The 22,853-nt window shown below is 35.4% G+C and overlaps 1 protein-coding gene across 2 annotated transcripts in view; it reads right to left on the bottom strand.

Moving 5' to 3' along the window:
• LOC118206074 (clavesin-2-like) overlaps nucleotides 1–22,853 on the bottom strand; it is a 311,563-nt gene that overhangs the window by 2,665 nt on the left and 286,045 nt on the right. For both annotated transcript variants that reach the window (XM_085823573.1, XM_085823572.1), the window contains exons 3-5: nucleotides 8,146–8,388; nucleotides 6,279–6,469; nucleotides 683–793 (exon numbers count right to left, since the gene is read on the bottom strand). In XM_085823573.1, the coding sequence (XP_085679699.1) occupies nucleotides 683–793; nucleotides 6,279–6,469; nucleotides 8,146–8,388 (545 nt within the window). The remainder of the gene's footprint in view (nucleotides 1–682; nucleotides 794–6,278; nucleotides 6,470–8,145; nucleotides 8,389–22,853) is intronic.

Genomic DNA, 22,853 nt, shown 5'->3' with positions numbered 1-22,853 from the left:
TTCGAGTCAAAATTAATTATATAGCAATTAGGGTACTTAAGTGTTTGATTTCTCATCAGTTCTACTGTTTGATACAAATGAAGGTTATTTATGCTAGTGATCAATGTGTGAGAAGATTTAATAAGTAGCTATTAGTTAAAGAAGAACTTGGATGACTGAAGGTTTTATTGGAATCTTTTTCAGGCCTATTATAAACCGAAGTTAGTATGAAAGCAGTTATCTCCTCTATAAATATAAAGTTATTGTTTCAGTATAGCTGTTATTAAATATAAGGATTAAACACGATTAAATTAATTAAAATTATTTTGCTGGTTGGAATGCCTCTATCTGCCTATCGTGTAATCGATACACAGCTTAAAATAAAGAAATGCTTTCACCTAATGGGTATTGGATATTGTATAACAGAATGCAAACAAAATTCCAAATGTATATCAAGAAAATTTCGATATTTGTCTATTACTAATGCACGAACAAAAATTATAAAGTGATATCAGGTGTGGGTATTGTTTTTCTGCAATGCTGAACGGTGGTTTACAAAAAGCATCCAAGTTTTTCTTTTTTTCCACCCCCTTTTTTTTTCCTTTCCGTGATTACCATTCGAAGGATAAGCAACCCATGATTCACATTAAGCCTTTCGACACAGCATTCATTTGCATTTTAGACTCAAATGAATATAACTTACTCTTTTTCGAATCTTTTCACTCAGAAGAGGTTTCACCAGTTTCCAGCCTACTTTAAAAATAGGTGGCATATTTATCAGATGAATTTCTTTGACTATACAAGGACAGCAACGCTAGAATAAAAAAAAAAGTCATATTTTAAAATAAATTAGTAGTTTCAAAGTCATTAAATAGATTACGAATAAATGTGAATAAAATAGCGCTGGAAGCTGCTATAGCAAATAACATCTTAGTCGACAAATTACGCTGTATTAATCTTTTATTGAATAAACTCTTATTCTTTCAAAATTCATGTACTGCAAAACGTTTAGTATGCAGCTTGCATTATAAAAGTAAAAATCTACAAATGAAAATGCTCTTGTACTCTCAGATTTTAAGGAATAAAAAAAAAAAAAAATTCTCTTGCATTTCTTACACAGCTCTCTAAAAATAAGATAAAATTCTTTTTATCCGTATCAGTGGGAAGAGAAATATGATGATATTAAGTTTAATGCACAGAGACATTAAAAAAATTCGACTACAATTGCGTTCTTTAATTTAACAAAGGAACACTGCACATGCACTTTAATTTGATAAAGGAATTTTATTTTAATAAAAAAACCTTTTCTTAATATATTGCAAACCCTACATTAAGAAAATATGTTTTTTATAATATGCATAAACTTACTGTTCTATTTATTATTCAAACCACATTTTCGTTATTATTTGGCCTAATAGTTACTACCTTTTTCTAAATTTAATTTGACACGCAATTCTGTAGAATTCTTTCCCCTTCCCTCCAATCCAGAGGTACTTTTTGTTAACTCCTTACTTTCAGCATTTCAGAAACTTTCGACTCCTGACATCATACTTCGCCCACTCAGCTGTTTACATCTGGTTTCCTCGGCGCTTATGCGGCGAGTATTCAACCTCTAAATTCATCGGACTTAACGGTTTTTCGCCTGCAATCTGGAGCGCATATTGCACTCCGAATTTATCAGCTTCGAAATGCTAACTATAATTGCTATCAACTTCTTCACCTATTACAAACAGAACCGGGCTACGTTCTGGAGCCTGTATCATGTCATCCGCTAAGACAGATTATTTAATATTTTAAGTATCGCATTTTACGAATTTTTTACGCGTCTTAGACGCAAAGGATATGAATATTTCTGGATATATTGTAAATTTGTAAGCTTTAATACATGTAATCAAATAACGATGCATTTAATGAATGCGAAAAAAATTTTCAAATACAAGTAGCATTTTCGTTTAACTGTAACAGGTCTTCGTGCCCAATCAATGACATAGAAGATCCCAGTGTTTGTGCAAATTTGCTGCATCGTTTTACTATCAAAGGCATTATAGCTCTGTGAAGCGTTATTGATTGCCGTAGTTCCAGGTAAAATAATTTTGGGAATAAGCGAAGATGATACTTGATATAAACAAATGCCATTTTTCAAAATTCCACACGTTTTTTAAAAGACTATAATATATGAGTTTTAAGTTCTTTTTTCGATCATAAGAGAACGCGCAATTTTATATGCGTAAAGATAGTGCAGTGCCGCCCAGACGGTATAGTGTTTACGAGAGCCTACTGCAGTTCCGAAGAGCCCGGGTTCGAATACCGGAGAAGGCATGAATGGTTGTAAATGTATAGTGTCTTTGCAGCATGGGGCCACTCTAAATACATGACGAGCCGAAGGTCCTCTCGTGTGGTTTGATGGAAGTGGAGAAGGGAGGTGCTGCTCTCCCTGAAAATTGGGGTGAAAGCAGAAATCCAACCTCCTTGAGACTCTGGCAAGCATTCTTCCATGAAATTTCATCGACAAGACAACAATACTAATGCAGTTTTTTCATTTAAATTAACATGTGCTGTTTTTTACGAATCTTGTATAATTTTTTCGACTATTTTCGAGAACATAAAGGCTTTTCTGAATTTTAGAGAATACCAGTTATTTCCATGAATGTTCAATAAATTATAATTTTAAATTTCTTTCATAATTGAAACAATTTTTCCCATTTGAAGAACTTTAATATTGACTTACATTAAAATGCGAAGAAAAAAAAATAGGCGCAGCAATAAACTCCAAAAATTCAAACATATTTCTCCACACATCTAACAGTATATCAAAAAATCTGCTGTCGCCAGAGCATGATCCTCCGCCAATTTCATGTCAAGAAACGAAAGCATTAAAAAGAAAATGAAGCTTTTCAGTATTGAAACAAAATTTCAAGATCAATAATTTAAATTAAAATTAATGTTTCAGCGAAAATTCTGCAAATTTAATTGTTACACCAACAAATTTAAAGACAAAGAAAATTAAATAGTTGTAAATAAATATGTCATCTTTTAATAGCGAAAGTAATAAAATATCCTCTTTGAAGAAGAAAGATATTTTTCAAAATGCATATCGCTAAATGTACATTTTAAATTTTTTTACAATTTTTACGTTTCACAGTTTTTACATTTTTTAGAGGAAAATTCATTGAATTTTCAAACGTTGTTGTGAGATTAAATACTTATAGGATATATTAAAATTCAACCGATTTATCTATACCAAAATATTTATATTTAAGCTTTCATAGCTTTATTACATTTCATTATTATTTGTTATTAATACTTTGAATTCTAAAATAAGTATACGAAAGACGCTCCAATAAAATAATTATAAAATAATTACATTATTTTACCTGTCTAAGCACAACTGGCACTACATCGCGTTTTACAATCTTGCGGATGAAATGATGAAATATTGTGATGACGTTAATCTTACACTACATCAAAAACGAAAACCCATTAAGAAAACATATGAAAAAATATTCTTTTCTCTTCAATTTAATATAAAGGAAAGAAACTAGGTCAAACAACTGGGGCACTTTACTGAGATTCTTATTCATCAAGTTGCAAAAGTGAGAACTTGACAACTACAAACTTGTTCTATTATCTAAATTTTGGAGAAAATTACGAAATGTGGTTTAACAGATTTGCTCGCTGAGTGAAAAGGCGGTCGTCATTAGTCTGCGCAAGTATTACTTATGTACACAATATTATTTATGCATAATATTGTGTTTTTCAAACACGTTCATTATTCAAGAATATAAAACAGAATTCTTCACTTTACCAGTTACAGTAATTACAATTCTTCCTGATTATGTTTCTGGTTAATGTAACGGACACTATTTAACTATTTACTTGACGATGAAAGTAGCAAGTGAAAGAAACCTTCATTATTTCGTTCTAGTATGTAGAGAAAATGTGAAACACAAAATGTCTAGAGTTAGGTCTAGAGAGAAACACAAACGAGTGTGTTGTTCAATAAATAATTACCAAGAATTAAATACAAATTTATGCTTTACCTAACCATTTAAGAAAGATACGAACGAAATTTCCTTTTCTTGGTAATTATTCTAAACATTTGTTGCTTAAAATGAAAGGTGTAACGTAAAAATACGTAACTCGAGTTCTGCACTATGAAAAAGGGCTGGGTCATATTGACAGTATGGGTCACAATCAGGATATCTCCGAAATTGGTACTAAATGGTTCGCTGGAGGACGTACTGAATAATAATCTTCCTGATAAATAAAAGGTCTCATGAATTTTCTATATTTATTGCGAACGTTACTGTCGATATAACACAGAATTTGTACCAGCGAAACTTTGAAATAAATTGTAATGTTTCTAACTACTTTGTCTATGCTTACTTATGTATACGCTGAGTCCAAGTATGTAAATGAACAGAAGAGTTAATAAAACCTTTATTAATTAATTCTTTATTAACTCAAACTAAGAAGACAGATGGCCTCTTTATCGGGCTTATAAAAAAGGGCCTCCCCTTGGCCTTTAACTCAAGATAAGAAAACAAGAAACTAATCTAATGCTAAACTAAACTGAACTTAGCTGAAGCTGTACAAAAATTATCTAATGTAGTTAGCTTTAAATTAAACTCACCGGCGAATATCAGCAGCCAAGTACGATACGGCTGAGCATAGTTAGCTTTAAACAACGAAGTAGCCTGACGGCAAACATGCGCCATCAAGGTTTCTCCCAAGCTTTTCTGCTGAAGTAAGCGAAACCGTAATATTCTTTCTGCCTCATTTATATTATTCCTTAAAATATTCTTTCTGCCTCATTTACATGCGACGCAATACTAAAAACTTATTCTGGTAGGGAATAGTAGGTGGGAAAAAAGAATAGACAGTAAAGCATGTTTAAAATTTAAAATAACGGTAGGAAACTTAAAATAACCTCTACAAAATATTTTTGCGAATCCTCTCTTACAATTTAAGCCCCTTGCCCACGCGATCCATTATACAATCAACTCAAATTATATAAATTTAGGAAATTTATGCAGACTTTGGAACACTTAAAAAACATCATGCAAATGCATTCTGCTAGACATTTAACTTAAATTAATATGAATTGAACTAAAAACTGTGAATAAAGTTTCAGAAAATATATTAAATATTCTATTCGTAAAGGTAATTTTCGCTACTACTTTAAAAGAAATAGTAGCGTAATGTAAATGAGTTTTAAATTTGCATTTTTTATGATCGATTTCATTTGAAAATTGGTATTGTGGCGTGAGTACGGGTTCGTCATGAATTGAATGAACAAGTGCGATGAAAAATGAATAAAATTTATTGTTATTACAACAAATAAAACAAAATGCTTAAATTTCCTCACATATTCGTACAGTATCCCAATATCTCACAGTAATTATCTTTTAAACTACTAAAAATGTTAATTCAAAACAGAGAAACGTAGAGAAAGCTAATCCAATCTCGCCGTGAATTCGCTACAGTAAACAACAACAGTTTTCTAGAACAACTCATAAAACAACTATTGAATTGAGAAGTTTTCCTCCTTTTATAAGCTTTTTTATATCACACAAGAACACAGTCTGGCATTTTCTCGATTCTTCTCTAAAAGCAAAAGCGTACAATTACAAGATATTTAATTAAGACACAATAATTAAGACACAATAACACGCCGAACAAATACTAATTCAAAAGTCAAACAACAGAAATCAGCGTTATATTTTCAAAATTTTCACAGGACTAGTTTCGATGGTTTTACCTAACCACCATCCTCAGCTGTAAGCCATCGAAACTAGTCCTGTGAAAATTTTGAAAATATAACGCTGATTTTTGTTTTTTGACTTTTGAATTAGTACAAGATATCTATTTATTAAATGCCCGTGCTCCTGTATTTTTAATTTTTCTGGCGTAGCTTTCTCTTCAAATAAGTCTCGTGCTGCATTGCACAGTAATATAAACAATTTTAATTAATTCTATTTAAAAATAGTTAATTCAATACAAAAACCATAACTGTGTATTGCACTGTTATGTTTTCTGTCAATAATATTTCAAAATAGAAAAATATGACATTTCAATGTTAAACACATGAACTTCACGAATCAAAGTACGATATTAAAACAAGACCATCATTTTTGAATTTGTAATGTTGTAGCTGATATGTTATTATAATATGTGCTAAAATACTATATGACAAGACAAGTAATTTCATTGAGTTAAAAATTTAGATTATATTCTAACATCCTACTTCATTTAAACTCATAACAGAATCAGAAATTTAGTACAAGAAAAAAATTTACCTGCATAGCTTGTGTTCCTAATATGAGCCAACTGCTTATGGCTAACACCTGTTCCAACTTTAAATTTTTCAGATCTAATATGGCAACAAATCCTGCCACTTGATTAACTGGATTTTCCATAGCCGAACGTAAGGTCACTATCCCTCCAAAAATGGTATCTTCGGCAGAGATTTCCTCAGGATCCCAAGATTCTATTAAAGAGGACACAAGAGTTCATCAACTAAAAGAAATCAAAGTGTGCATTCGTAGGGGGAAAATATGTGAAAATTTAATTTGGCTACTTATTTGAAGATAATTTATGTTATTTATTGCAATTTAAATCATACAGTACAACTGAATAAAATCATAATAACAAATGACAATATCTACTAATTTCCGCAGAAATGAATGAACCAGGATTAAATTACATATTATTAAATAATAATATAAAGTAGATAGACTGAATTCTCAACAATGAGTGATACTTAGTTAAGTAGATTAATTTAGGAAATTCGACACTCTACTTAAGAGAAAGAAAGCTATTGTGATAATAAATTCCTTACAAAATAAATATAAACATAGAATAGAGTTAGGCATCCTTGAATCTGATAAATTCCTCTGAAAACTATGAAATGTTGAATAGAGAAAATGAGTAAATTTATTGCTTCTTTTGGGTTACCTTTTTAATCTTTGGAGAAAATATATTACATGTAGATTACATATATACTGCATCACTTATGTTAAATATTTCTGTCACAGTAGAATTTTCACATTTAGAACTTAGGAAAGCCCTCTTAGAACTGGTAATGGTATTAAAATTCTATGCTTAATACAGCGCTTTAAACTACGGCGTGCTTATATGTATTTCAGTGTATATTTGCGCTTTAAGCTTATGTGCCTCGGGAAGGATGCTTTTCATAGAAGACTTTCCAAAAAAAGTGTGCTTACTCTTACGAAAGACACAAAACGAAAATACTTCTTTCGCAAATAAAAACTGAAGCAGAACTCTATCAATCTAAAATAATGTATTGTAAATTTTCTATAGGAAAGACTTTAGTTCTACACTAATTCATTGAATAGCTAAATTTTTACTTCAATTTGATTAGTGTCAAGAGTTTTTCGTTCACATAATTGGAAACTTTCCCCTTACGAATGAAAGCAAAAATAAAATTAAATGAAACAAAATTTAAAAAAAAAAAAACGTTTATTTACGAAGAATTTAAGAATATTACATTTATTTTTCGAAACATAAAATTTTACGAAGAGTTAAAAAAGGAACGATTTTTTCCGTACACATTTAGAAGAACTTATTCCATTGTGTATGCGGTACTTAACGTATTTACTTGAATTTGATTAGTAACATAAATTTCAGGAGCTTTAGATATAAACTCAAGACTTTCATAAAACACATTTAAGAACTTTTAACCAATGTTTTGTTTTATCTACGTTTCTGAATACGTCCTGAAGTAACAAACCTGTATGATTTCTAGATAATGTATTTCAAACTATTTTTAACAGTATTGCAGGTAAAACAACACCGGTACAAAATATAAGACTGTAAACGTAAATAATTTAAAGTACTATTTTAAATAATTTTTCAGTAAAATATGGTAATCTCCTCATATTTTAAGGCTCAAGTCATATTACAGATTTATGAAAATTCTACGGGAGTCCAAGAGAAGCAAAACATTTTCACTGAAGTAAATTTTGAATGATACAACTGATATTTTCAACAAGTTCTGTTGATGGCCATCATATGTTTAAAATCATATCCGAGAGCAGTAATAACAATAATTGTGGTTCAGTTTACTGCACGCTAGTTGGACATCTTTCTGCTAGATATTATTTAATGTAAGCTAATTTTTCTTTCAGTATTAATAAATATTACCAGCTCTGATGTAAGCAATGGCTCTTTCTTTGCTATCTCTGTAAGGAAGAAAACCAGCTATATTGGCTTGCAGAAATTGTCGAACCACAGCTGAGTCCACTCTGTCAAATAAACTTCTGTGAGAATCAATGAACTGTATTCCCCGGCGGAAAAGTTCTGCAGCTTTCTTAGCATCGAATTTTTTTGTTCTCAGATAGCAAAGGATAAAATTATCTTCATCACAGAAAGGTATTTTGAAGTCCTCTGAAAAATAAAGAAATTATTTCTATTAGGAAAGAGGCGCACTTCAAGTTATCCGCCAGTTAAAAAAACACTTAAAAATGAATTTGCAATAATTCCTATTGAAATAATAGATTTTCAGCAAAGAAAGAAATCATTTCACTTGAATTAAGACTAGCATGAAAGTTGCAAAATTATCATGACGAATAAAACAGAGAAAATGCGAGAATGCTCAAATTGCAACTTCTTGCTTTAGTACACAGAATAGTTAAATTCGAGAGTCAAATTAGAAAGTATGTTGGGATCGGCTTAAAACATATTTGATTGTCCTTATTGGGTTATACAGCGGTCGTTTTGGGAAGTGTACTATTCGCCGTGGCCATTTCGGCGTGGCCGTTTCGCCGTCGGGCCGTTTCGCCGTCAAGACCTATTTTTCTTTACGCGACTGTACCATCTTGCCGTAATATATAAAATTGATTCAAACTATGTTTAGTTTAATAATTTAATTTAACTTATTATATAAAATGTTTTTGTGTAATGTTGTATATAAAATGTTTTTGTGTGGTTTCTCTGAATTAGCCAATTAAAATTTTGACGAATCATGTCAATATTGTACCCGCATAATTTTAAAATCGATAATATAACTTCTGGCACTGCCCCCAGCACTCGTCTTGAGAACAATATGTATTTATAAGTGTGTCTTTTGTTCAAGTTATTTCCGTCAGCGGGGCTACCTGGCCGATATGCTAACTACCCAGTGGACCGGCTGCCTCGCTGTCGGTGGAAAGAAAGAAAGAAAGCCCCAGTTCACTTTATACTGACCTAATTTTCCAACTAACTGTGTTCAATTTCTTTATATCTCATACTTTTAAATAATTATATATTTAAAGCAATCTTTATTAAGTATACAAAAAGTAAAAGGTAAACAGAATTCTTAAACTAAATAAATTTAATACGAGTATAATACGGTAAGATAAAATACAGGCAAGTAAAGAAAAAATTTGTCTTGACGGCGAAAGGTCCCGACGGGCGAAACAGCCACGGTAAAAAATGGCGACGGTGAAAAGTCTTAGACCCGTCGTTTTACAGACTAATATCATACGTATCAATACTGACGTTTAATTAAATATACTGGTCGCCCTTAGAGATAATCGATATGAAAAGTCTAGCTGTATTCTTAGAATTATATCATATGAAATGAAACAGGAAATTCATATTTATGGTATGCAATTTCGAAAAATTGTATTATTAATATTAAATGAAAAGCTATAATAAAATGTGCCTTTATAAAAAAGTAAGCATTTGTATAAAAAAAAAAAAAAAAAAAAAAGAGGTTGTGAGGTTGACGGCGTGTGTGAAGGTCGTTCCTTTGTTGCTCCGTTTTCTACCCCAGCATTCGCGGAAATACGCAGCGCATCTAGCTAAAATCACCTGCAGTGGATAGCCAACATCTTAAGGAGCACATCGATGCAAAATTTTCAAGATTGGTCCACCGTTTAATTAATTACAGATTAATTGCTTCATCTACGCTTCGAATACCCAAGTAAGCCTTACAACGCGTATTTGATCGCCCGCCCAGCAGTCACCTTTCATCGATGAGCCTGGATTTTCATACTGCTAGACGCTCCACATCTTCACGAGTATTTTGAGGGTAATTTCATAGCAGTGAGATAATTAGAAGTCGCGAAATTAATTTTTATATGATTTACCACGTTTTAATTTGGTGAACTCTGACCTTTTCTCACTCCGACGGTCAACCGGATGTCATCTACCCCCCGTCGTCCTCGAATTGAAACCAGTCTACAAAGGTAAACAAGAGGTACTGGAGTAATACTAATCAGCCTGCTAATTAAGCCCCTAATTGGCGTAGCATTCTGGAATAAACGACATTCTTCAACTCAAGCCCCAGGAAGTGGAAGTTTCAAAATTTGGAGAAAATCCGTCAATAACTTCTGAATTTACTAATTTCTTCAGCAATTTTCGGGACTTAAGAAATTCTTCAATTTTTGCGATATTATACAGTGCAGTGTGAGTGTGTTTACCTATAATTTCTGTGTTTTTCTCAATCGGATTACATTGGATTACCTGCAGTGCAAGCAACAGATGAAAACAGAAGAAACATAACGGCCAAGGTAGGCCTTTTGTTCTTTAATTTTTTAATTAGCAGCAATAATTAATTATCTCGTCTCCCAATTACCGCAAATATCTGCTATTTAACTACATTAAATTTACTGGTCATCCTTAAGTGACAAATAGTATACAGACTTAAAAAAAAAAAAAAAAAAAAGGTTGTGAGGTTGACGGCGTGTGTGAAGGTCGTTCCTTTGTTGCTCCGTTTTCTACCCCAGCATTCGCGGAAATACGCAGCGCATCTAGGTAAAATCACCTGCAGTGGATAGCCAACATCTTAAGGAGCACATCGATGCAAAATTTTCAAGATTGGTCCACCGTTTAATTAATTACAGATTAATTGCTTCATCTACGCTTCGAATACCCAAGTAAGCCTTACAACGCGTATTTGATCGCCCGCCCAGCAGTCACCTTTCATCGATGAGCCTGGATTTTCATACTGCTAGACGCTCCACATCTTCACGAGTATTTTGAGGGTAATTTCATAGCAGTGAGATAATTAGAAGTCGCGAAATTAATTTTTATATGATTTACCACGTTTTAATTTGGTGAACTCTGACCTTTTCTCACTCCGACGGTCAACCGGATGTCATCTACCCCCCGTCGTCCTCGAATTGAAACCAGTCTACAAAGGTAAACAAGAGGTACTGGAGTAATACTAATCAGCCTGCTAATTAAGCCCCTAATTGGCGTAGCATTCTGGAATAAACGACATTCTTCAACTCAAGCCCCAGGAAGTGGAAGTTTCAAAATTTGGAGAAAATCCGTCAATAACTTCTGAATTTACTAATTTCTTCAGCAATTTTCGGGACTTAAGAAATTCTTCAATTTTTGCGATATTATACAGTGCAGTGTGAGTGTGTTTACCTATAATTTCTGTGTTTTTCTCAATCGGATTACATTGGATTACCTGCAGTGCAAGCAACAGATGAAAACAGAAGAAACATAACGGCCAAGGTAGGCCTTTTGTTCTTTAATTTTTTAATTAGCAGCAATAATTAATTATCTCGTCTCCCAATTACCGCAAATATCTGCTATTTAACTACATTAAATTTACTGGTCATCCTTAAGTGACAAATAGTATACAGACTTAAAAAAAAAAAAAAAAAAAAGGTTGTGAGGTTGACGGCGTGTGTGAAGGTCGTTCCTTTGTTGCTCCGTTTTCTACCCCAGCATTCGCGGAAATACGCAGCGCATCTAGGTAAAATCACCTGCAGTGGATAGCCAACATCTTAAGGAGCACATCGATGCAAAATTTTCAAGATTGGTCCACCGTTTAATTAATTACAGATTAATTGCTTCATCTACGCTTCGAATACCCAAGTAAGCCTTACAACGCGTATTTGATCGCCCGCCCAGCAGTCACCTTTCATCGATGAGCCTGGATTTTCATACTGCTAGACGCTCCACATCTTCACGAGTATTTTGAGGGTAATTTCATAGCAGTGAGATAATTAGAAGTCGCGAAATTAATTTTTATATGATTTACCACGTTTTAATTTGGTGAACTCTGACCTTTTCCCACTCCGACGGTCAACCGGATGTCATCTACCCCCCGTCGTCCTCGAATTGAAACCAGTCTACAAAGGTAAACAAGAGGTACTGGAGTAATACTAATCAGCCTGCTAATTAAGCCCCTAATTGGCGTAGCATTCTGGAATAAACGACATTCTTCAACTCAAGCCCCAGGAAGTGGAAGTTTCAAAATTTGGAGAAAATCCGTCAATAACTTCTGAATTTACTAATTTCTTCAGCAATTTTCGGGACTTAAGAAATTCTTCAATTTTTGCGATATTATACAGTGCAGTGTGAGTGTGTTTACCTATAATTTCTGTGTTTTTCTCAATCGGATTACATTGGATTACCTGCAGTGCAAGCAACAGATGAAAACAGAAGAAACATAACGGCCAAGGTAGGCCTTTTGTTCTTTAATTTTTTAATTAGCAGCAATAATTAATTATCTCGTCTCCCAATTACCGCAAATATCTGCTATTTAACTACATTAAATTTACTGGTCATCCTTAAGTGACAAATAGTATACAGACTTAAAAAAAAAAAAAAAAAAAAGGTTGTGAGGTTGACGGCGTGTGTGAAGGTCGTTCCTTTGTTGCTCCGTTTTCTACCCCAGCATTCGCGGAAATACGCAGCGCATCTAGCTAAAATCACCTGCAGTGGATAGCCAACATCTTAAGGAGCACATCGATGCAAAATTTTCAAGATTGGTCCACCGTTTAATTAATTACAGATTAATTGCTTCATCTACGCTTCGAATACCCAAGTAAGCCTTACAACGCGTATTTGATCGCCCGCCCAGCAGTCACCTTTCATCGATGAGCCTGGATTTTCATACTGCTAGACGCTCCACATCTTCACGAGTATTTTGAGGGTAATGTCATAGCAGTGAGATAATTAGAAGTCGCGAAATTAATTTTTATATGATTTACCACGTTTTAATTTGGTGAACTCTGACCTTTTCCCACTCCGACGGTCAACCGGATGTCATCTACCCCCCGTCGTCCTCGAATTGAAACCAGTCTACAAAGGTAAACAAGAGGTACTGGAGTAATACTAATCAGCCTGCTAATTAAGCCCCTAATTGGCGTAGCATTCTGGAATAAACGACATTCTTCAACTCAAGCCCCAGGAAGTGGAAGTTTCAAAATTTGGAGAAAATCCGTCAATAACTTCTGAATTTACTAATTTCTTCAGCAATTTTCGGGACTTAAGAAATTCTTCAATTTTTGCGATATTATACAGTGCAGTGTGAGTGTGTTTACCTATAATTTCTGTGTTTTTCTCAATCGGATTACATTGGATTACCTGCAGTGCAAGCAACAGATGAAAACAGAAGAAACATAACGGCCAAGGTAGGCCTTTTGTTCTTTAATTTTTTAATTAGCAGCAATAATTAATTATCTCGTCTCCCAATTACCGCAAATATCTGCTATTTAACTACATTAAATTTACTGGTCAACCTTAAGTGACAAATAGTATACAGACTTAAAAAAAAAAAAAAAAAAAGGTTGTGAGGTTGACGGCGTGTGTGAAGGTCGTTCCTTTGTTGCTCCGTTTTCTACCCCAGCATTCGCGGAAATACGCAGCGCATCTAGGTAAAATCACCTGCAGTGGATAGCCAACATCTTAAGGAGCACATCGATGCAAAATTTTCAAGATTGGTCCACCGTTTAATTAATTACAGATTAATTGCTTCATCTACGCTTCGAATACCCAAGTAAGCCTTACAACGCGTATTTGATCGCCCGCCCAGAGTCACCTTTCATCGATGAGCCTGGATTTTCATACTGCTAGACGCTCCACATCTTCACGAGTATTTTGAGGGTAATTTCATAGCAGTGAGATAATTAGAAGTCGCGAAATTAATTTTTATATGATTTACCACGTTTTAATTTGGTGAACTCTGACCTTTTCCCACTCCGACGGTCAACCGGATGTCATCTACCCCCCGTCGTCCTCGAATTGAAACCAGTCTACAAAGGTAAACAAGAGGTACTGGAGTAATACTAATCAGCCTGCTAATTAAGCCCCTAATTGGCGTAGCATTCTGGAATAAACGACATTCTTCAACTCAAGCCCCAGGAAGTGGAAGTTTCAAAATTTGGAGAAAATCCGTCAATAACTTCTGAATTTACTAATTTCTTCAGCAATTTTCGGGACTTAAGAAATTCTTCAATTTTTGCGATATTATACAGTGCAGTGTGAGTGTGTTTACCTATAATTTCTGTGTTTTTCTCAATCGGATTACATTGGATTACCTGCAGTGCAAGCAACAGATGAAAACAGAAGAAACATAACGGCCAAGGTAGGCCTTTTGTTCTTTAATTTTTTAATTAGCAGCAATAATTAATTATCTCGTCTCCCAATTACCGCAAATATCTGCTATTTAACTACATTAAATTTACTGGTCATCCTTAAGTGACAAATAGTATACAGACTTAAAAAAAAAAAAAAAAAAAGGTTGTGAGGTTGACGGCGTGTGTGAAGGTCGTTCCTTTGTTGCTCCGTTTTCTACCCCAGCATTCGCGGAAATACGCAGCGCATCTAGCTAAAATCACCTGCAGTGGATAGCCAACATCTTAAGGAGCACATCGATGCAAAATTTTCAAGATTGGTCCACCGTTTAATTAATTACAGATTAATTGCTTCATCTACGCTTCGAATACCCAAGTAAGCCTTACAACGCGTATTTGATCGCCCGCCCAGCAGTCACCTTTCATCGATGAGCCTGGATTTTCATACTGCTAGACGCTCCACATCTTCACGAGTATTTTGAGGGTAATTTCATAGCAGTGAGATAATTAGAAGTCGCGAAATTAATTTTTATATGATTTACCACGTTTTAATTTGGTGAACTCTGACCTTTTCCCACTCCGACGGTCAACCGGATGTCATCTACCCCCCGTCGTCCTCGAATTGAAACCAGTCTACAAAGGTAAACAAGAGGTACTGGAGTAATACTAATCAGCCTGCTAATTAAGCCCCTAATTGGCGTAGCATTCTGGAATAAACGACATTCTTCAACTCAAGCCCCAGGAAGTGGAAGTTTCAAAATTTGGAGAAAATCCGTCAATAACTTCTGAATTTACTAATTTCTTCAGCAATTTTCGGGACTTAAGAAATTCTTCAATTTTTGCGATATTATACAGTGCAGTGTGAGTGTGTTTACCTATAATTTCTGTGTTTTTCTCAATCGGATTACATTGGATTACCTGCAGTGCAAGCAACAGATGAAAACAGAAGAAACATAACGGCCAAGGTAGGCCTTTTGTTCTTTAATTTTTTAATTAGCAGCAATAATTAATTATCTCGTCTCCCAATTACCGCAAATATCTGCTATTTAACTACATTAAATTTACTGGTCATCCTTAAGTGACAAATAGTATACAGACTTAAAAAAAAAAAAAAAAAAAAAGGTTGTGAGGTTGACGGCGTGTGTGAAGGTCGTTCCTTTGTTGCTCCGTTTTCTACCCCAGCATTCGCGGAAATACGCAGCGCATCTAGCTAAAATCACCTGCAGTGGATAGCCAACATCTTAAGGAGCACATCGATGCAAAATTTTCAAGATTGGTCCACCGTTTAATTAATTACAGATTAATTGCTTCATCTACGCTTCGAATACCCAAGTAAGCCTTACAACGCGTATTTGATCGCCCGCCCAGCAGTCACCTTTCATCGATGAGCCTGGATTTTCATACTGCTAGACGCTCCACATCTTCACGAGTATTTTGAGGGTAATTTCATAGCAGTGAGATAATTAGAAGTCGCGAAATTAATTTTTATATGATTTACCACGTTTTAATTTGGTGAACTCTGACCTTTTCCCACTCCGACGGTCAACCGGATGTCATCTACCCCCCGTCGTCCTCGAATTGAAACCAGTCTACAAAGGTAAACAAGAGGTACTGGAGTAATACTAATCAGCCTGCTAATTAAGCCCCTAATTGGCGTAGCATTCTGGAATAAACGACATTCTTCAACTCAAGCCCCAGGAAGTGGAAGTTTCAAAATTTGGAGAAAATCCGTCAATAACTTCTGAATTTACTAATTTCTTCAGCAATTTTCGGGACTTAAGAAATTCTTCAATTTTTGCGATATTATACAGTGCAGTGTGAGTGTGTTTACCTATAATTTCTGTGTTTTTCTCAATCGGATTACATTGGATTACCTGCAGTGCAAGCAACAGATGAAAACAGAAGAAACATAACGGCCAAGGTAGGCCTTTTGTTCTTTAATTTTTTAATTAGCAGCAATAATTAATTATCTCGTCTCCCAATTACCGCAAATATCTGCTATTTAACTACATTAAATTTACTGGTCATCCTTAAGTGACAAATAGTATACAGACTTAAAAAAAAAAAAAAAAAAAAAAGGTTGTGAGGTTGACGGCGTGTGTGAAGGTCGTTCCTTTGTTGCTCCGTTTTCTACCCCAGCATTCGCGGAAATACGCAGCGCATCTAGGTAAAATCACCTGCAGTGGATAGCCAACATCTTAAGGAGCACATCGATGCAAAATTTTCAAGATTGGTCCACCGTTTAATTAATTACAGATTAATTGCTTCATCTACGCTTCGAATACCCAAGTAAGCCTTACAACGCGTATTTGATCGCCCGCCCAGAGTCACCTTTCATCGATGAGCCTGGATTTTCATACTGCTAGACGCTCCACATCTTCACGAGTATTTTGAGGGTAATTTCATAGCAGTGAGATAATTAGAAGTCGCGAAATTAATTTTTATATGATTTACCACGTTTTAATTTGGTGAACTCTGACCTTTTCCCACTCCGACGGTCAACCGGATGTCATCTACCCCCCGTCGTCCTCGAATTGAAACCAGTCTACAAAGGTAAACAAGAGGTACTGGAGTAATACTAATCAGCCTGCTAATTAAGCCCCTTATTGGCGTAGCATTCTGGAATAAACGACATTCTTCAACTCAAGCCCCAGGAAGTGGAAGTTTCAAAATTTGGAGAAAATCCGTCAATAACTTCTGAATTTACTAATTTCTTCAGCAATTTTCGGGACTTAAGAAATTCTTCAATTTTTGCGATATTATACAGTGCAGTGTGAGTGTGTTTACCTATAATTTCTGTGTTTTTCTCAATCGGATTACATTGGATTACCTGCAGTGCAAGCAACAGATGAAAACAGAAGAAACATAACGGCCAAGGTAGGCCTTTTGTTCTTTAATTTTTTAATTAGCAGCAATAATTAATTATCTCGTCTCCCAATTACCGCAAATATCTGCTATTTAACTACATTAAATTTACTGGTCATCCTTAAGTGACAAATAGTATACAGACTTAAAAAAAAAAAAAAAAAAAAAAAAAAGGTTGTGAGGTTGACGGCGTGTGTGAAGGTCGTTCCTTTGTTCCTCCGTTTTCTATCCCAGCATTCGCGGAAATACGCAGCGCATCTAGCTAAAATCACCTGCAGTGGATAGCCAACATCTTAAGGAGCACATCGATGCAAAATTTTCAAGATTGGTCTACCGTTTAATTAATTACAGATTAATTGCTTCATCTACGCTTCGAATACCCAAGTAAGCCTTACAACGCGTATTTGATCGCCCGCCCAGCAGTCACCTTTCATCGATGAGCCTGGATTTTCATACTGCTAGACGCTCCACATCTTCACGAGTATTTTGAGGGTAATTTCATAGCAGTGAGATAATTAGAAGTCGCGAAATTAATTTTTATATGATTTACCACGTTTTAATTTGGTGAACTCTGACCTTTTCTCACTCCGACGGTCAACCGGATGTCATCTACCCCCCGTCGTCCTCGAATTGAAACCAGTCTACAAAGGTAAACAAGAGGTACTGGAGTAATACTAATCAGCCTGCTAATTAAGCCCCTAATTGGCGTAGCATTCTGGAATAAACGACATTCTTCAACTCAAGCCCCAGGAAGTGGAAGTTTCAAAATTTGGAGAAAATCCGTCAATAACTTCTGAATTTACTAATTTCTTCAGCAATTTTCGGGACTTAAGAAATTCTTCAATTTTTGCGATATTATACAGTGCAGTGTGAGTGTGTTTACCTATAATTTCTGTGTTTTTCTCAATCGGATTACATTGGATTACCTGCAGTGCAAGCAACAGATGAAAACAGAAGATACATAACGGCCAAGGTAGGCCTTTTGTTCTTTAATTTTTTAATTAGCAGCAATAATTAATTATCTCGTCTCCCAATTACCGCAAATATCTGCTATTTAACTACATTAAATTTACTGGTCATCCTTAAGTGACAAATAGTATACAGACTTAAAAAAAAAAAAAAAAAAGGTTGTGAGGTTGACGGCGTGTGTGAAGGTCGTTCCTTTGTTGCTCCGTTTTCTACCCCAGCATTCGCGGAAATACGCAGCGCATCTAGCTAAAATCACCTGCAGTGGATAGCCAACATCTTAAGGAGCACATCGATGCAAAATTTTCAAGATTGGTCCACCGTTTAATTAATTACAGATTAATTGCTTCATCTACGCTTCGAATACCCAAGTAAGCCTTACAACGCGTATTTGATCGCCCGCCCAGCAGTCACCTTTCATCGATGAGCCTGGATTTTCATACTGCTAGACGCTCCACATCTTCACGAGTATTTTGAGGGTAATTTCATAGCAGTGAGATAATTAGAAGTCGCGAAATTAATTTTTATATGATTTACCACGTTTTAATTTGGTGAACTCTGACCTTTTCCCACTCCGACGGTCAACCGGATGTCATCTACCCCCCGTCGTCCTCGAACTGAAACCAGTCTACAAAGGTAAACAAGAGGTACTGGAGTAATACTAATCAGCCTGCTAATTAAGCCCCTAATTGGCGTAGCATTCTGGAATAAACGACATTCTTCAACTCAAGCCCCAGGAAGTGGAAGTTTCAAAATTTGGAGAAAATCCGTCAATAACTTCTGAATTTACTAATTTCTTCAGCAATTTTCGGGACTTAAGAAATTCTTCAATTTTTGCGATATTATACAGTGCAGTGTGAGTGTGTTTACCTATAATTTCTGTGTTTTTCTCAATCGGATTACATTGGATTACCTGCAGTGCAAGCAACAGATGAAAACAGAAGAAACATAACGGCCAAGGTAGGCCTTTTGTTCTTTAATTTTTTAATTAGCAGCAATAATTAATTATCTCGTCTCCCAATTACCGCAAATATCTGCTATTTAACTACATTAAATTTACTGGTCATCCTTAAGTGACAAATAGTATACAGACTTAAAAAAAAAAAAAAAAAAAAAAAAAGGTTGTGAGGTTGACGGCGTGTGTGAAGGTCGTTCCTTTGTTGCTCCGTTTGCTACCCCAGCATTCGCGGAAATACGCAGCGCATCTAGCTAAAATCACCTGCAGTGGATAGCCAACATCTTAAGGAGCACATCGATGCAAAATATTCAAGATTGGTCCACCGTTTAATTAATTACAGATTAATTGCTTCATCTACGCTTCGAATACCCAAGGAAGCCTTACAACGCGTATTTGATCGCCCGCCCAGCAGCCACCTTTCATCGATGAGCCTGGATTTTCATACTGCTAGACGCTCCACATCTTCACGAGTATTTTGAGGGTAATTTCATAGCAGTGAGATAATTAGAAGTCGCGAAATTAATTTTTATATGATTTACCACGTTTTAATTTGGTGAACTCTGACCTTTTCCCACTCCGACGGTCAACCGGATGTCATCTACCCCCCGTCGTCCTCGAATTGAAACCAGTCTACAAAGGTAAACAAGAGGTACTGGAGTAATACTAATCAGCCTGCTAATTAAGCCCCTAATTGGCGTAGCATTCTGGAATAAACGACATTCTTCAACTCAAGCCCCAGGAAGTGGAAGTTTCAAAATTTGGAGAAAATCCGTCAATAACTTCTGAATTTACTAATTTCTTCAGCAATTTTCGGGACTTAAGAAATTCTTCAATTTTTGCGATATTATACAGTGCAGTGTGAGTGTGTTTACCTATAATTTCTGTGTTTTTCTCAATCGGATTACATTGGATTACCTACAGTGCAAGCAACAGATGAAAACAGAAGAAACATAACGGCCAAGGTAGGCCTTTTGTTCTTTAATTTTTTAATTAGCAGCAATAATTAATTATCTCGTCTCCCAATTACCGCAAATATCTGCTATTTAACTACATTAAATTTACTGGTCATCCTTAAGTGACAAATAGTATACAGACTTAAAAAAAAAAAAAAAAAAAAAAAAAAAGGTTGTGAGGTTGACGGCGTGTGTGAAGTTCGTTCCTTTGTTCCTCCGTTTTCTATCCCAGCATTCGCGGAAATACGCAGCGCATCTAGCTAAAATCACCTGCAGTGGATAGCCAACATCTTAAGGAGCACATCGATGCAAAATTTTCAAGATTGGTCCACCGTTTAATTAATTACAGATTAATTGCTTCATCTACGCTTCGAATACCCAAGTAAGCCTTACAACGCGTATTTGATCGCCCGCCCAGCAGTCACCTTTCATCGATGAGCCTGGATTTTCATATTGCTAGACGCTCCACATCTTCACGAGTATTTTGAGGGTAATTTCATAGCAGTGAGATAATTAGAAGTCGCGAAATTAATTTTTATATGATTTACCACGTTTTAATTTGGTGAACTCTGACCTTTTCTCACTCCGACGGTCAACCGGATGTCATCTACCCCCCGTCGTCCTCGAATTGAAACCAGTCTACAAAGGTAAACAAGAGGTACTGGAGTAATACTAATCAGCCTGCTAATTAAGCCCCTAATTGGCGTAGCATTCTGGAATAAACGACATTCTTCAACTCAAGCCCCAGGAAGTGGAAGTTTCAAAATTTGGAGAAAATCCGTCAATAACTTCTGAATTTACTAATTTCTTCAGCAATTTTCGGGACTTAAGAAATTCTTCAATTTTTGCGATATTATACAGTGCAGTGTGAGTGTGTTTACCTATAATTTCTGTGTTTTTCTCAATCGGATTACATTGGATTACCTGCAGTGCAAGCAACAGATGAAAACAGAAGAAACATAACGGCCAAGGTAGGCCTTTTGTTCTTTAATTTTTTAATTAGCAGCAATAATTAATTATCTCGTCTCCCAATTACCGCAAATATCTGCTATTTAACTACATTAAATTTACTGGTCATCCTTAAGTGACAAATAGTATACAGACTTAAAAAAAAAAAAAAAAAAAAAAAAAGGTTGTGAGGTTGACGGCGTGTGTGAAGTTCGTTCCTTTGTTCCTCCGTTTTCTATCCCAGCATTCGCGGAAATACGCAGCGCATCTAGCTAAAATCACCTGCAGTGGATAGCCAACATCTTAAGGAGCACATCGATGCAAAATTTTCAAGATTGGTCCACCGTTTAATTAATTACAGATTAATTGCTTCATCTACGCTTCGAATACCCAAGTAAGCCTTACAACGCGTATTTGATCGCCCGCCCAGCAGTCACCTTTCATCGATGAGCCTGGATTTTCATATTGCTAGACGCTCCACATCTTCACGAGTATTTTGAGGGTAATTTCATAGCAGTGAGATAATTAGAAGTCGCGAAATTAATTTTTATATGATTTACCACGTTTTAATTTGGTGAACTCTGACCTTTTCTCACTCCGACGGTCAACCGGATGTCATCTACCCCCCGTCGTCCTCGAATTGAAACCAGTCTACAAAGGTAAACAAGAGGTACTGGAGTAATACTAATCAGCCTGCTAATTAAGCCCCTAATTGGCGTAGCATTCTGGAATAAACGACATTCTTCAACTCAAGCCCCAGGAAGTGGAAGTTTCAAAATTTGGAGAAAATCCGTCAATAACTTCTGAATTTACTAATTTCTTCAGCAATTTTCGGGACTTAAGAAATTCTTCAATTTTTGCGATATTATACAGTGCAGTGTGAGTGTGTTTACCTATAATTTCTGTGTTTTTCTCAATCGGATTACATTGGATTACCTGCAGTGCAAGCAACAGATGAAAACAGAAGAAACATAACGGCCAAGGTAGGCCTTTTGTTCTTTAATTTTTTAATTAGCAGCAATAATTAATTATCTCGTCTCCCAATTACCGCAAATATCTGCTATTTAACTACATTAAATTTACTGGTCATCCTTAAGTGACAAATAGTATACAGACTTAAAAAAAAAAAAAAAAAAAAAAAAAAGGTTGTGAGGTTGACGGCGTGTGTGAAGGTCGTTCCTTTGTTCCTCCGTTTTCTATCCCAGCATTCGCGGAAATACGCAGCGCATCTAGCTAAAATCACCTGCAGTGGATAGCCAACATCTTAAGGAGCACATCGATGCAAAATTTTCAAGATTGGTCTACCGTTTAATTAATTACAGATTAATTGCTTCATCTACGCTTCGAATACCCAAGTAAGCCTTACAACGCGTATTTGATCGCCCGCCCAGCAGTCACCTTTCATCGATGAGCCTAGGTTTTCATACTGCTAGACGCTCCACATCTTCACGAGTATTTTGAGGGTAATTTCATTGCAGTGAGATAATTAGAAGTCGCGAAATTAATTTTTATATGATTTACCACGTTTTAATTTGGTGAACTCTGACCTTTTCCCACTCCGACGGTCAACCGGATGTCATCTACCCCCCGTCGTCCTCGAATTGAAACCAGTCTACAAAGGTAAACAAGAGGTACTGGAGTAATACTAATCAGCCTGCTAATTAAGCCCCTAATTGGCGTAGCATTCTGGAATAAACGACATTCTTCAACTCAAGCCCCAGGAAGTGGAAGTTTCAAAATTTGGAGAAAATCCGTCAATAACTTCTGAATTTACTAATTTCTTCAGCAATTTTCGGGACTTAAGAAATTCTTCAATTTTTGCGATATTATACAGTGCAGTGTGAGTGTGTTTACCTATAA

The sequence above is a fragment of the Stegodyphus dumicola genome, chromosome 9, assembly GCF_044657685.1.
Source record: "Stegodyphus dumicola isolate Sdum_Otavi_A_Nest chromosome 9, ASM4465768v1".
Lineage (NCBI taxonomy): Eukaryota > Metazoa > Arthropoda > Arachnida > Araneae > Eresidae > Stegodyphus > Stegodyphus dumicola.
This window is presented reverse-complemented; position numbering and strand designations above follow the sequence as displayed.